The following is a 13,544-nucleotide window of genomic DNA, read 5'->3' as shown; positions in this document are numbered from 1 at the left end:
TCTATGTAGCTCATCAATGAATGCACCAGGTTATTCAGATTGGATCTCTGTCACCCATTCTACAATAAATATCTTATTACTTGTTGATTCTTTTGAGTTGAGTCTGCACTCTCTTCTATTGTAATTCAAGATTTAATTTGCATTGTGTTCATAATATGTCCCTTTAAGCTTTCATTAAATATTTTTATTCTGTTTTTTTTAAAAAAAAGCTTCTTCGGATGTTTTCGTCAAAGGTACTTTATATTTATTTTTACAATAAAAATAAATATATTTATTTAGTTTTAGAATGTATGCTTATTTCTATAACAATGCTTATTGTTTGAATGTATGTCTTTCTTTTTGTGTCAGAGATATGGTCTATTTATGTCAAAGTAGTCACCAATGAGTTGATATTGTTAATGTCACAAGGGAAATGCACCTTCACCTTTTGAGGAAGGGTCTATATATTTGGAAGTTATTTGATTCGTTTTTCCTCTTTCCCCTACTGACGGGACCCTATACTGTGCACCTTTAGTAGCTGACAGAACAGGACAGACTGCCCAAACTTGCTATTACCCATGCAACATGTTTACAAACCCAAGCACAGCCATCTGGTAATGTCTGAACATGGAAGGTGCCTCATAAATGCAACTTCTTTCTTCTCCTCTATAATCCTGCATGTGTTTTTCCTAACTCTCTCTGAGTATCTGTGGTTCTGTGTATATCACTACAGCTGAAAGTCCTTCTATCTCCCTTTACAGGGAACCTGTATCTCTCCCTCTCCCTGTGTGAATATAACATTTTATTTCTTCTGGTCATTGCAAGCTGCTGGCTCATCTTCTAGTGCCCTTATAGCTACATGAGTACACTACATTGCTCCTCAGAAATATCCAAGAAAGTAACTCTTGGCCTATAGACCCAGTAGGTTGTGTAAGGCCTTCTAAGAGCCCCCTCCACCCCCAACCCCCCCGACATACTCATCTGCTGTCTTCTAACAGGCCTAGCTGCTGCTTGTCCTGGTTCTTGCTCCAACTGTTCATCCACCAAAAGGGGTGAAGCAAAGACAGCACCCATAACAATCAGAGTGCTCAATGAGGGTAGATAAGGCCATAAGAAATCAGAAAGTAGCAAACTAGAAGCTCAGAATTGCCTTGAAAATACACTTCTCACAATGATATACAGATCCTAATGACCTGAAGGTGAGCCTGAATGAGGTAAGCACCCATTAAATACAGGTTCCAGCCATGTCAGTCAGTTTGTGAAGCCAATGCCACAAAGTTTTATTCAATGGGTTGGCTGCTGGACAGGACATCTGATCCGCCAGTTAAACTGCGTCAGAGCCCATATGACATCATCGGGCCCCTATTTGAGGCACTCACCTCTTTCCGACAGGTACATTTCAGCTGCAGAGTCAAAATGGTGGTTGGTGAGATTCCAGTGGGAATGGGGAAATAAGTCAATTTTCCCAACTTTAACTGCTTACCTGGCCTGTTCCCGTTGGACGGATTGAGTTAAAACCAGAGCCCTACTTTCAGAATTCTAAATCTAATAGTGCTAAGATATAACAGCATGTCATATATGTCATATAACAGCACCCAACCATAGAAAGGAAACAATAAGTATGGTGCTACAATATACATATGTATTCCTTAAGGTCACCCATTCCCTATTCTTGCCACTAGTACATTATCTCTTGACTTTAAGTAGTCTCCATTATCTGAGAGTGATCGTCAATTTGGTCCAATAACTAACTCTCAAATAAAATCAGTCACTACTGGGCACCTAAATGTGCAATACAGTTTTAAAAGTGCACACTCAGTGAACTAGAAAAAAGTTACACTTTGAGGAAGATTTAAACTAGATACAAAAAAATATCACATATTGGCACAAATTTTCTCTATTTCTCAATACTGTGGTAAGAGAAGGGACAAAAAAAAGAACAAAATCAGCGAGCAGTTAAAGATGTATGCTGTGTATACCAGCATCTACGTGCATTCATCTCTGTGTTATTTTATGTAGGTTTAGATGGATTTGGAAAGTCAAAAACAGGACTCATAGTGAGCACAGCTGATACAAAAAAAAGAGTTGTATTTATATAGCACCTTTAATGGCCTCAGGATGTCCCAACGCACTTTACAGCCAATGAAGTACTTTTGAAGCGTAGTCACTGTTGTAATGTAGGAATAGCTTGTAATAGCAGCAGCTGTAGCCAGGACAGCCTGTTGAGCTTTTTATGCACCCTGCAGTTCGGTTATGCGCCAGGACTAGCACCAGCACTCCAGAAATAACAATGTAATTAATGACAAATAGCCAGGTTCCAATTCTTTATGACTCAGTCGAGAGGGATGGAGAATACAGGGAGGGGCCATGCTGAGAATGGAAAGATGGGATAAAAAGTAAAAGGAATGAAACTTCAGATAGGCTGCCTATGAAGGCAAAAGATCCATGAAGGATGAGGAAGAGGTAGATTTCATGGGGGTAACTCTCCATTTAAATCCCAGCTGCAATTTGCTTTTTGATTGAAATATCCCTACATGCATATCAATGCGATGTTAGTAATGGTTTAATAATGATGTACTAGGCTGTGTTAATTCTGCAGTTTTTGCATAACTTTGCAATTGTTTCCAATCTGGCTTGGCTTTAGCTGGTACGTATGAGCAATTAAACTAGCCTAAGGTCAAAATAATGAGTTTGAAAATCATTTTAAATTAAATAACTAAAAATTATGTAAAGTAGCAAGACATAACTACTGCAGTTTTCAAGCCTGTTTCAGTACATTTCATTTCAAATTAAGATATTCTCTGAAAATTGTTCTAAAGTGGAACACCGTAATAAAAAAATGAGCCGAATATATTCTCCATGTTAAGTATAGTGAAAGGACTATCCCTTCAAGTTGGGAAATGTTTTATTTTTAACATGAAATTATGAAAAAATCCTAGGGTTGACTGACATTGTAATTTCACTTCATTGTTAACAGTGGAATTTAAGGGACTTATCATTATCAAAGAATCATTATATCCCTTAAGGAACAAAACTATTTGCATCAGAGATTACAACCCAGTGTCTCCAATCATAAAGCATATGGAATAGATTCATATCAAAACTGGTTAATAAGTTTAGCTCTTTTATAAAGAAGCTGGGCAAATTGGTCATGAATTGGATTAAAGATTATAGAGATAAATATCATCATAGAGTTTCAGATGCACTATGTAAGATTATGACTCAGTCCCATTCTAACCATAAGAATGGCATTTTTGGAATGCAATGGATATGGGTTGTTTGTTTGTTTGTTCGAAAGCCTGGAATTTATTGCCTTCAGGAGTCAGAGAGAATCGTCAGAATTTTGTCATTTGGGAAATCCCGTCAGTGCTGTTTGCTTCAATGTGCAGATTAACTAAATTGGTGATGGTCTATCATGGTACAATTGTAAATAGTCTGTTGGGAGTAGGGCTCGGGAATATATTTGCTCCGATTTATTAACTAAAAGAAAAAAATCTTTTATCAAATTATTATAAACCAATAACAACCATTTAAAGGAATTTTTCTTTAACCTCATGTACCTCAGTGGGCCAACTGACTTTTATCATTCCATCATTTCTAATGTTCTTAGGCAGTTAATCTCTTCTTGTACCCTGAATCATTTAATCACATTTAAATCATACACTTCACAAAAATAATCAAGTTCACTGTCTCAGTCTTTTAAATGTACCATTATGGTCTTGGATTTTGAAAGACATGGCACATAACAAATCTCCAAGATGCACCTCTTCTAGAGGTTATGGAAAGAGAAATTGATGATATCTTAGAATATAATGAGGTAGATTTTTGTCTTCACCGTCTGGGTGGTAATCTGGTGGAGGAGATGGTCCGCCCTTTATATAATCCACCTGATTTTTATTCCATTTAAATCAAGACGAAAATCTATGGAGTAGATTTTTAAATTGCCGCCAGGGCATAAAACTGAAATTGCGAATTGGCAACCCGCTATAGAAACCGGCCGATTTTCATTTCCACAATGAAAGTCAGCTGGTTTCAGTAACAGGTGACTGATCTTCAACGCCATTTTTCAGCCTAGGTGGCCAATCAAAAATCTAACCTTATGTTTTTACTAAGATCTCTCCATTTCTTTTGTGGGCAAGAGACAGGCAGTTGAAGTTACTCAATACATTCTGACTAGAAAAACAAAAAAAAGCTAGAAGCCAAACAATCAGAAGTGAATATTAAGATTTTGGAAGTTTAGTGTCTCAAATGGATTCTGTATAAGAAAAATGGATTTGGGCAGATTTTATCTGTTAGAGTCTTGATCATAAGAATTGGTCACAAATAGTAAAGGATATATGAACACATTTCTTCTAAGCAGCTCCATGACGGTTACTCTTTGTGAAGCTTAGAGAACCTTACAGGGCAGACTTGTGATTGCCATTGTTTAGCTGCTTAACAAATAGGAAGTAAATCTCTTGATCACAACTGAAGTATTGTGCCCAATCCTGGGCATCGCACTTTAGGAAGGATGTGAAGGCCTTAGAAAGGGTGCAACAAAGATTTACTAGAATGGTTCCAGGGATGAGGGACTTCAGTTATGTGGATAAACTGGAGAAGCTGGGGTTGTTCTCCTTAGAGCAGAGAGGGTTGAGACGAGATTTGATAGAGGTGTTCAAAATCACGAGGGGTCTAGACAGAGTAGATAGAGAGAAACCGTTCTCATTGGCGGAAGGGTCGAGAACCAGATTTAAAGTGATTGGCAAAAGAACCAAAGGCGACATGAGGAAAAACTTTTTTACACAGCGAGTGGTTATGATCTGGAATGCATTGCCTGAAAGGGTGGTGGAGACAGATTCAATCGTGGCTTTCAAAAGGGAATTGGATAAGTAGTTGAAGGGAAAAAATTTGCAGGGCTACGGGAAAAGGGCATGGGCGTGGGACTAGCTGGATTGCTCTTTTTTTTTATTCGTTCATGGGATGTGGGCATCGCTGGTGAGGCCGGCATTTATTGCCCATCCCTAATTGTCCTTGAGAAGATGGTAGTGAGCCGCCTTCTTGAACCGCTGCAGTCCGTGTGGTGAAGGTTCTCCCACAGTGCTGTTAGGTAGGGAAATCCAGGATTTTGACCCAGTGACAATGAAGGAACGGCGATATATTTCCAAGTCGGGATGGTGTGTGACTTGGAGGGGAATGTGCAGGTGGTGTCACTCCCATGTGCCTGCTGCTCTTTTCCTTCTAGATGGTAGAGGTCAGGGGTTTGGGAGGTGCTGTCGAAGAAGCCTTGGCGAGTTGCTGCAGTGCATCCTGTCGATGGTACACACTGCAGCCACAGTGCGCCGGTGGTGAAGGGAGTGAATGTTTAGAGTGGTGGATGGGGTGCCAATCAAGGGGGCTGCTTTGTCCTTGATGGTGTCGAGCTTCTTGAGTGTTGTTGGAGCTGCACTCATCCAGGCAAGTGGAGAGTATTCCATCACACTTGTGACTTGTGCCTTGTAGATGGTGGAAATGCTTTGGGGAGTCAGGAGGTGAGTCACTCGCCGCAGAATACCCAGCCTCTGACCTGCTCTTGTAGCCACAGTATTTATATGGCTGGTCCAGTTAAGTTTCTGGTCAATGGTGACCCCCAGGATGTTGATGGTGGGGGATTCAGCGATGGTAATGCCGTTGAAGCGAGCCGACATGGGCTTGCCAGGCCGAAAGGCCTCCTTCTGTGCTGTAACCATTCTATGATTCTGACCTGCTATAAAAATTGAATTCATCACTAATTCAAAATGGGCTGATTGGATACTTCATAGCCATAATATAGAATCTACTGGAAAGTCATATTTCATAGAATCATAGAATGATACAGCACAGAAGGAGGCCATTTGGCCCATCGTGCCTGTGTCGCCTCTTTGAAAATGCAATCCAATTACTCCCACTGCCCTGCACTTTTCCCATAGCCCTGCAAATTTTTCTCCTTCCAGTATTTATCCAATTCCCTTTTGAAAATTATTGTTGAATCTGCTTCCACCACCCTTTCAGGCAGTGCATTCCAGATCATAACAACTTGCTGCGTAAAAATATTTCTCCTCATTTCGCCTCTGGTTCTTTTGCCAATTACCTTGAATCTGTGTCCTCTGGTTACTGACCCTTCTGCCACTGGAAACAGTTTCTCCTTATTTACTCTATCAAAACCCTTCACGATTTTGAACACCTCTATCAAATCTCTGCTTAACCTTCTCGGCTGTAAAGGGAACAACCCCAGTTTCTCTAGTCTATCCACGTAACTGAAGTTACGCATCCCTGGTACCATTCTAGTAAATCTCCCCTGCACTGTCTCTAAGGCCTTGACATCCTTCCTAACTAGAGTATCTTTAAAAATTGTGTTCTCTTCCCACCCCTGCACTGTCACATTGGGATTCCCCGAAAGATCCATCCATGACCCTCCCTCCTCTTGCTCATTTACATGTTGCCCCCTTGGCAATATCATCTGCAGACATGCAGTCAGCTTTCACATGCACACTGATGACACCCAGCTCTACTTCACCATCACTTCTCTCACCCCCTTCACTACCTTTGTGCTATCTGACTAATTTCCTCTAGCTAAATAATGGGAAGAACAAAACCATTGTCTTCAGCACCAGCACAAAGTTCCACCAACTCCATCCCTGGCCAGTGACTTAGGCTGAGCCAGACTGTTTGCCACCTCACCACCCTGTTCTATCCCAAACTGAGTTTCTGATCCTATATCCTCCAAATCACAAAAACCACCAGCTTCCATCTCCATATCATTGTGCCGTTCCTCCCTGAATGCAGCCCATCTGCCGATGAAACCTTCATTCATGCCTTTTTCACAAGAAGATTTGATTACTCCAATGCTCTGCTAGCTGGCATCCCATTCTTCACCCACCATAAACTTCAGCTCATCCAAAACTTTACTGCCTTTTTGCTATCCCACACTGAGTCCTGCTCACCCATCGCCCCTGCCCTCACTGACCTACATTGGCTCCCAGACCCCTAACATCTCAAATTTAAAATTCTCATTCTTCCGTTTAAATCCATCCCTGGCCTCTCTCCTCCCCATATCTATAACCTCCTCCTACCCTATAGTTCCCATGAACTCTCTTATTCCAGTGATTGTGCATCCATTCTCCTATTGCTCCACTATTGTTGGCTGTGCTTTCAGCTGCCTTGGTCCCAAACTTTGGATTGTTTTCCATAAACACCTCTGCCTCTCCACCTCCCTCTCTTTATTAAAACCCACCTCTTTGACCAAGCTTTTGTTGACCCCTCCTAATCTTTCCTTCTTTGATTTGACATCTATTTTCCAAAAACCTCAGAAAAACATCCCAAGGTGCTTCACAATGTTAAGTGCACTCCATAAATGCAAGTTATTGTTGTTGTCTCAAATCATTTCACATACAACAAATTACCATTGAAGTACAGTTACTACAGATAAATGCAGCAGCCACTGAACCCTTAAGATCTCACAAACAGCAATGAGGCAAATTAAATAATTTTTTTTGATGGTAGTTGAGGAAGGAATGTTGGGCCAGAATAGCAGGAAAATGCCCTGCTGTTCTTTCAATAGTATAATGGGATCTTTAACATCCACCTGAATCACCAGAAGAAGTAGACAGGGCCTTGGTTTAACACCTCATAACAAAGTTCCTTCAATCTACACTGGAAAGTCAGCCTAGACTATGCATTCAAGTACTAGAGTTGGGCTTGAACCTATAATCTTCTGAATTAGTGGCAAGAGTGCTATCAACTAGGCCAATCTGATATAGGCCTGAGAAGAAATCAAGGTGAGGGTCAATGCCACGTTGGATACCTTCAAAACCTGGTAGGAGATTCATAAAAAACGTGACTTTTAATTACTAGGAGATCAAAGTGCAAACATGATTTGAAGAAGCTATTGTGAAGTTGTTGGGCCTGGACAGTTTGAGGAGGTGACAGAAGCAGATGTGAGTGTCATAGAAACATAGAAAATAGGAGCAGGAGTAGGCCATTTGCCCTTCGAGTCTGCTCTGTCATTCATTATAATCATGGCTGATCCTCCATCTCAATACCATATTCCCGTTCTCTCCTCACATCCCTTGATGCCTTCTGTGTCTAGAAATCTATCTATCTCCTTCTTAAATATATTCAATGACTTAGCCTCCACAGCCTTCTGTGGTAGAGAATTCCACAGGTTCACCACCCTCTGAGTGAAGAAATTTCCCCTCATCTCAGTCCTAAATGTCCTACCCCGTATCCTGAGACTGTGAGCCCTCGTTCTAGAACCCCCAGCCAGGGGAAACATCCTCCCTGAATCCAGTCTGTTTAGCCCTGTCAGAATGTTATATGTTTCAATGAGATCCCCTCTCATTCTTCTAAACTCGAGTGAATACAGGCCTAGTCGACCCAATCTCTCCCCATATGACAGTCCTGCCATCCCAGGAATCCTTCTCTAAGTGTCTTCCTTCTGTTTCATGTTGTGCCTTCACCTTATTAGATCAGAATTCTAGTCTGTAATAAAAGTACAAAAGCAATAAATTACTTTTCACTGCTTGCTTTGAGGACACTTATCTCCTGCTCATCACCCCTTGGACAAGCAAATATAAATGAGTAATACTTGGTAAAACTGTATGATAGAGATGGTCTTCATGGCCAATAGTAGTGATTTTAAAACAGGGGAAACTAATAAATGAGATTCATTCTACCTTCTTAATCCACAATAAAGAAAGAGGATAGTATCCTTTTTGTACAGAATTAATCCTTTGGAGAATATCAGAAATAACTTAGAATAATTAAATACAAATTCTCTTGACATGTACATCAAATACTGGCCACTCTGCTTAGGTTCTATGTTCAGTGAGTGGACTTCCTACCATTTCAGCACCCTTGAAAATAAACATTCCAGATCTTCAGTTTTCTATTGAATATTTTTCCATTTGGTCCATCCCATGAAGGATTTGCTTTTTCCAAGTGATTTACCAGAACCTTTGACCACAACTATCAATCAGGTCAGATTGATCTATAACTCCCAAAACAGCTGGAACTCTTACCCTTCCTATGGATAATGGAAATTATTGTCTTTGTTCATCTCAGTTGATCTCATATTACTAATTGCATTCAATTGTAACTTTAGATAGAACTAATCTGATACCTTTGTGCTATTATCTGATTGGTAATAATGTCTGAAACAAGCAATCCTTTTTATAGTTAAAATCTTTTCCTAAAAGGACATTTATTGGCATTGGAAAGGCTTTCAACTTGGGCTGTGTGATATTATAATGAATACATTTGTATGAAATTCCTCTATTACTGCAAAGTGTGATTTAAACCCACTTCAAAGGGTCAGAGCCTCTGTGTTTTATTTCAAATGTAATTGCATGTTAGTTAAGATTCTCAATAAGGCTCATTCGGGATGATTCACTCCCAGCTGTGTTCATAAGAAGATTGGGTTGGAAAATCAAGGCTATGTTATATTGTATATGTTATAGCCCTATCTTCAACCTACAATCCTGCAAGCATGTCTTCCCCACTAGGTGTACAGGATTGCAAAATCACCTCTATTATACCACAATCTGTCCATCACAAACTAACACACATACAAATTACATGCCTTAGGGCTGGTAGAAATATGAAAGTTTTAGAAATGTGGGAGCAACTTTCACCTCACTGTTATATGCATTGTGACTCATAGTACTTGTACTATTAATTATTATTGCACATTCCTGTGGTCAGTAGGAATGTATAATAATAATTATTGCGACATATGGGGAGTTAATTAAATTAGAGTGAAATTCATCTTGGACAGTAGGGCAAAACAGGCGATAATGAATGGGCAGCCAATTTTACACACTGCCCGATTTTCTTTCCTTTGACCTCAGTGTACAGTCAATCACACCAGGTACTGCTACGAAGCCACGAGGTCTCTCCTGTTGACTATTGAAGTCAGTGCGGAAGGTGATGAACTGCTTGGCCCTGGCAAAGAGGGCGTCGATCATCCTTGCTTAATGCAGCTGTGAACTGCAGACAGGTGGATGTGACTGATGTCACCTGTTGCAGACTGAAAAGATCCAATGGCATAAAAATTCATGGCTGTGGTGAATTTGAGGACCATTGGCATGACATGCCCCTGTGGTCTAGTTGGCGGGTCCGAGAGATTGTGTGGCCCTTAGTCTTGTGTAGCCCTTAGTCAGCACATGGTTAAAATGGCATGCTAGCCCAATGATGTCATCAGGACATGACTTCACCATTTAAGTTATACCCCTTCTTCTCTGAAGCAGGCGGCCTTCCCTTGCCTGATTTCAGGTAAGTTAAAATGATGGAGGGGTGGGAACATTGCAGGAATGCGGTACAAACCTCCCCCCGCCCCCCGCCATCTTAACCTCCCACTGGATGAGGGTTATTAAACTGAGTACCCATAGACTAAATGATATATGTGATTTTTTTTTTACTTATATGATGTAGTATTCTTCTCTTCAACAGGCCTTGGAGGCCAAACATGGAAAGCTAATTCATCTCTTTTAAGACTAGTGATAAAGTTCTGGTAAATTTAAGCAGAGATCAGCATTACTGCACTAATTTATTGTTCAAGCAAATCTTCAATAAACTCAGTCTGTGATTTCATATTAATTAAGTTTACAATTTTCAGGCCTCTTTTCAGCCTATGGACATATGTGCTCTCTCTTCCTATTACCCAGAATGTCTGATTTAAGATATTGTAGTTACCAACCTCGCATAAATTGAATTGAAAAGGTAGAACTTCTCATGTATGTCCGCTTAGCATGATCGTGCCACATCCCTGTGCACACTAATTTTACCGTGGTGTTCTAAAACTAATAAAAAAGTACAATTTTTAATATAAAATCCAAAATTCCCATGGCGGGCTGGGGGTGCTGTTCACAGATACCCCTCAGAAGTGTGCACCAGCTTGGGATGGGAGCAGTAGTGGCAGCATTTGGAAGGAGTGTGTACAATTTTAAATTGGCTGTCTAACCCCTGGGTGTGATCACCGCAAGTTTATCAAGTGACAATACTTGAATTTAGCCCAGACTGAAAGAATGAGTGTCTCCTCTCTCTGTTCTCTGTAAGGGCACAAAGTGAAATCTTGTTCCTAGTGGATACAGGTGCATAGCTTAGGCTTGCAAAATAGCCCATATTCTGGCACCAATTTGACACTAATCATACACAAGATGCAGTGATGTGTATTCATCCAAGTTTGGGGTCAAGGCACATTGCTGCACACAATAGAGACAGTTTAATACCGTGTCTAACCTAAACTATATATGATGTAAAAATGCTTGATACTGGCACTGGGCACCTTAGCAATGACATTCTCTTTCTTAGAAGATGACAGAGGTGCACAGTTCTTTTTTTGAGTACACTATTTTTTTCTTACAATAACCTAATTAAAGTATTTTTTTCTTTAAATGATTATAGGCGCCTACTGTTGATATCCGTCCTAGATCAGCTGCTGTCCAGATGAATAATGCCTCACACCTGCAACAGCGGGATGAAGAGTATGGATACGAGTGTCTGGATGGCAAGGACTGCACCAGTTTCTTCTGCTGTTTCAATGAGTGCCGCACGGGAGCGTGGAGGCAGGGAAGGCTACACATCCGGGTCACTAAAATCGATTCGTATGCTCGTATCTTCTTCCCCACAGCCTTCGGTTTGTTTAACCTGGTCTACTGGGTAGGCTACCTTTATCTGTAAACAGGAACAGCAGGCAGAAACGTAGGCCTTATCTGCTGCTGATCCATTAAGATCACGTGTAAAAACAATTAATGGGAAAAAGTTGTAAATTTTTAAGTATGTCTTACACAGATTGGTGATTGAAAATTCAGTGCATGTTTTTATTTCTGGGCCAAGAACGCTATGAAATCTTATTTTTAAAATATTTTTCTGTCTCTCTGGAGGACTGTATTATAAATGAAGCGTGTGCCAAGCCAAACTCACTTACTTATCTGTTTTCTTGGCATATAAAAGTGACTAGAAAGTCACTTTTGGAGTTAGATTTGCACTGGAGTCAGGCTAATGGGTATCTACGGCTTTGGAACATTGCTCAGCACTATGTTTTCCTGATGTAGGGGGCAAGGAAATTATAAAAAATCTTAAACAAATTCATCTATCTATGATTTCTTGCCACATTAATATTCTTTGCTATGATTTGGACTGCTGCTATTAATAAACTATATCGCTTTTTAAAAAATCAATTTCTAAAAGGAAGTGAAATACAGTGGAGCCTCGTTATAGCAAGGTTTAAAGTCAAAACAGAAAATGCTGAAATACACAGCATGTCTATTAGTGTCTTAAGAGAAAAGGTGCATTTGCAGGGAGAGACCCTTAAAACTGAAAAAAGAAAAGAGGCGAAGCCCCTTTATATTATTAAATCTTCAGATGCTGACAGACCAGATGTATATTTAGAATCATAGAATCATAGAATGGTTACAGCACAGAAGGAGGCCATTTGGCCCATCGAGATCATGTCAGCTCTTTGTAAGAGCAAAGTCTTCTGTTTTTATTTCAGATTTCCAGGATTAGCAGTTTTTTTTTCCTCTTGTTATAAAGACTTCCGTTATAATAAAGACCGTTCCCCCCTCCCATTAGAGGTATATAATTCCTGATTTAAACCAGTTGAGGGGCTGTAACCCCAATAAGAAGAACCACTGATAAGTAGAGCTGGTTAATAAGAAGGCTGATTGCCATGAGTTTATCATAACAAAGTTTCACGTACGACTCTGCCTTTTTTAATGCAATCTTTCCCTCTCGTCAGGGCCTCCTGCATACTACACACCATTGCCCAGCCAAAAGGAGAGACAGGTAACCTGCTCCCAGGCCATTGCCAGTTCTGCACTGTAACCAGGTACTAGGGAAGGAAGTGGGTCAAAGCATCCTAGGATGGAGAACTTGACCTAATCTTTTCTGTTGTTCACTGAGGGGAAGTGCCTGGTCTGTATTTAGCATCTTCCCCCCTTCCCAAATTCATCACTTGAGATTGAGATATCTTGCTATGTGAGCAACTGCAGCCACATGTTGAGATTTTATACGTGTTAGCAAAAGTTACAAATATCTGTCACAGCGCAGGTGTTGTATGTACCAGTTTTGGTACCATAGTGCCAATGAAAGGATCACAGATGTACTTCCTGTTTTGAGACTGCTTGAGATCTGACCTCAAGGTTTCCAACTTCTTTGCACACATGACACTCGCGTGTTGCACTGTTACGATATTGATGCACATCTTGACAGTTTCATGTAAAGTTTTATACAATATCTGTAACTAAACAGCTGTAGCAGCCTCATACTTGGTGATACTAATAAAAATACAGAATAGACTTGATCCAGTAGTGACAGACTGTTCACTTATACCTATCCGTTGCAACATGAATATCATTGATTGCATTGGAATTCTGCTGCTTTTAATGACAGACACTCATTGCTGACCAGTGATTTGGTTTATAGCTCATTGATATTTTAAAGCTTGCATCACTTGTTATTGGATATTAACATGTACCAAGGCAATGTGTTTGTCAGGGCCATGCAATGAAGTAAAACTTTGTATCATTTTGCTTTGAGACACATGGGCATTTATCACCTCAACTTACCCA

The 13,544-nt window shown here is 40.2% G+C and overlaps 1 protein-coding gene across 2 annotated transcripts in view; it reads left to right on the top strand.

Annotated features, from left to right (window-relative positions):
- The window catches only part of LOC137332367 (gamma-aminobutyric acid receptor subunit gamma-2), a 77,205-nt gene extending 63,929 nt beyond the window's left edge, over nucleotides 1-13,276 (top strand). The window contains exons 6-7 of one of the 2 annotated variants that reach the window (XM_067996134.1): nucleotides 210-233; nucleotides 11,377-13,276. In XM_067996134.1, coding sequence (XP_067852235.1) covers nucleotides 210-233; nucleotides 11,377-11,652 — 300 coding nt within the window. In that variant the 3' untranslated portion in view covers nucleotides 11,653-13,276. The remainder of the gene's footprint in view (nucleotides 1-209; nucleotides 234-11,376) is intronic. The other variant, XM_067996133.1, reaches the window with a different exon arrangement.
- The last annotated feature ends 268 nt before the right edge of the window (nucleotides 13,277-13,544 follow it).

The sequence above is a fragment of the Heptranchias perlo genome, chromosome 14, assembly GCF_035084215.1.
Source record: "Heptranchias perlo isolate sHepPer1 chromosome 14, sHepPer1.hap1, whole genome shotgun sequence".
Classification (NCBI taxonomy): Eukaryota; Metazoa; Chordata; class Chondrichthyes; order Hexanchiformes; family Hexanchidae; genus Heptranchias; species Heptranchias perlo.
Note: the sequence above shows the minus strand (reverse complement) of the source record. Positions and strands in the feature narration are given on the sequence as shown.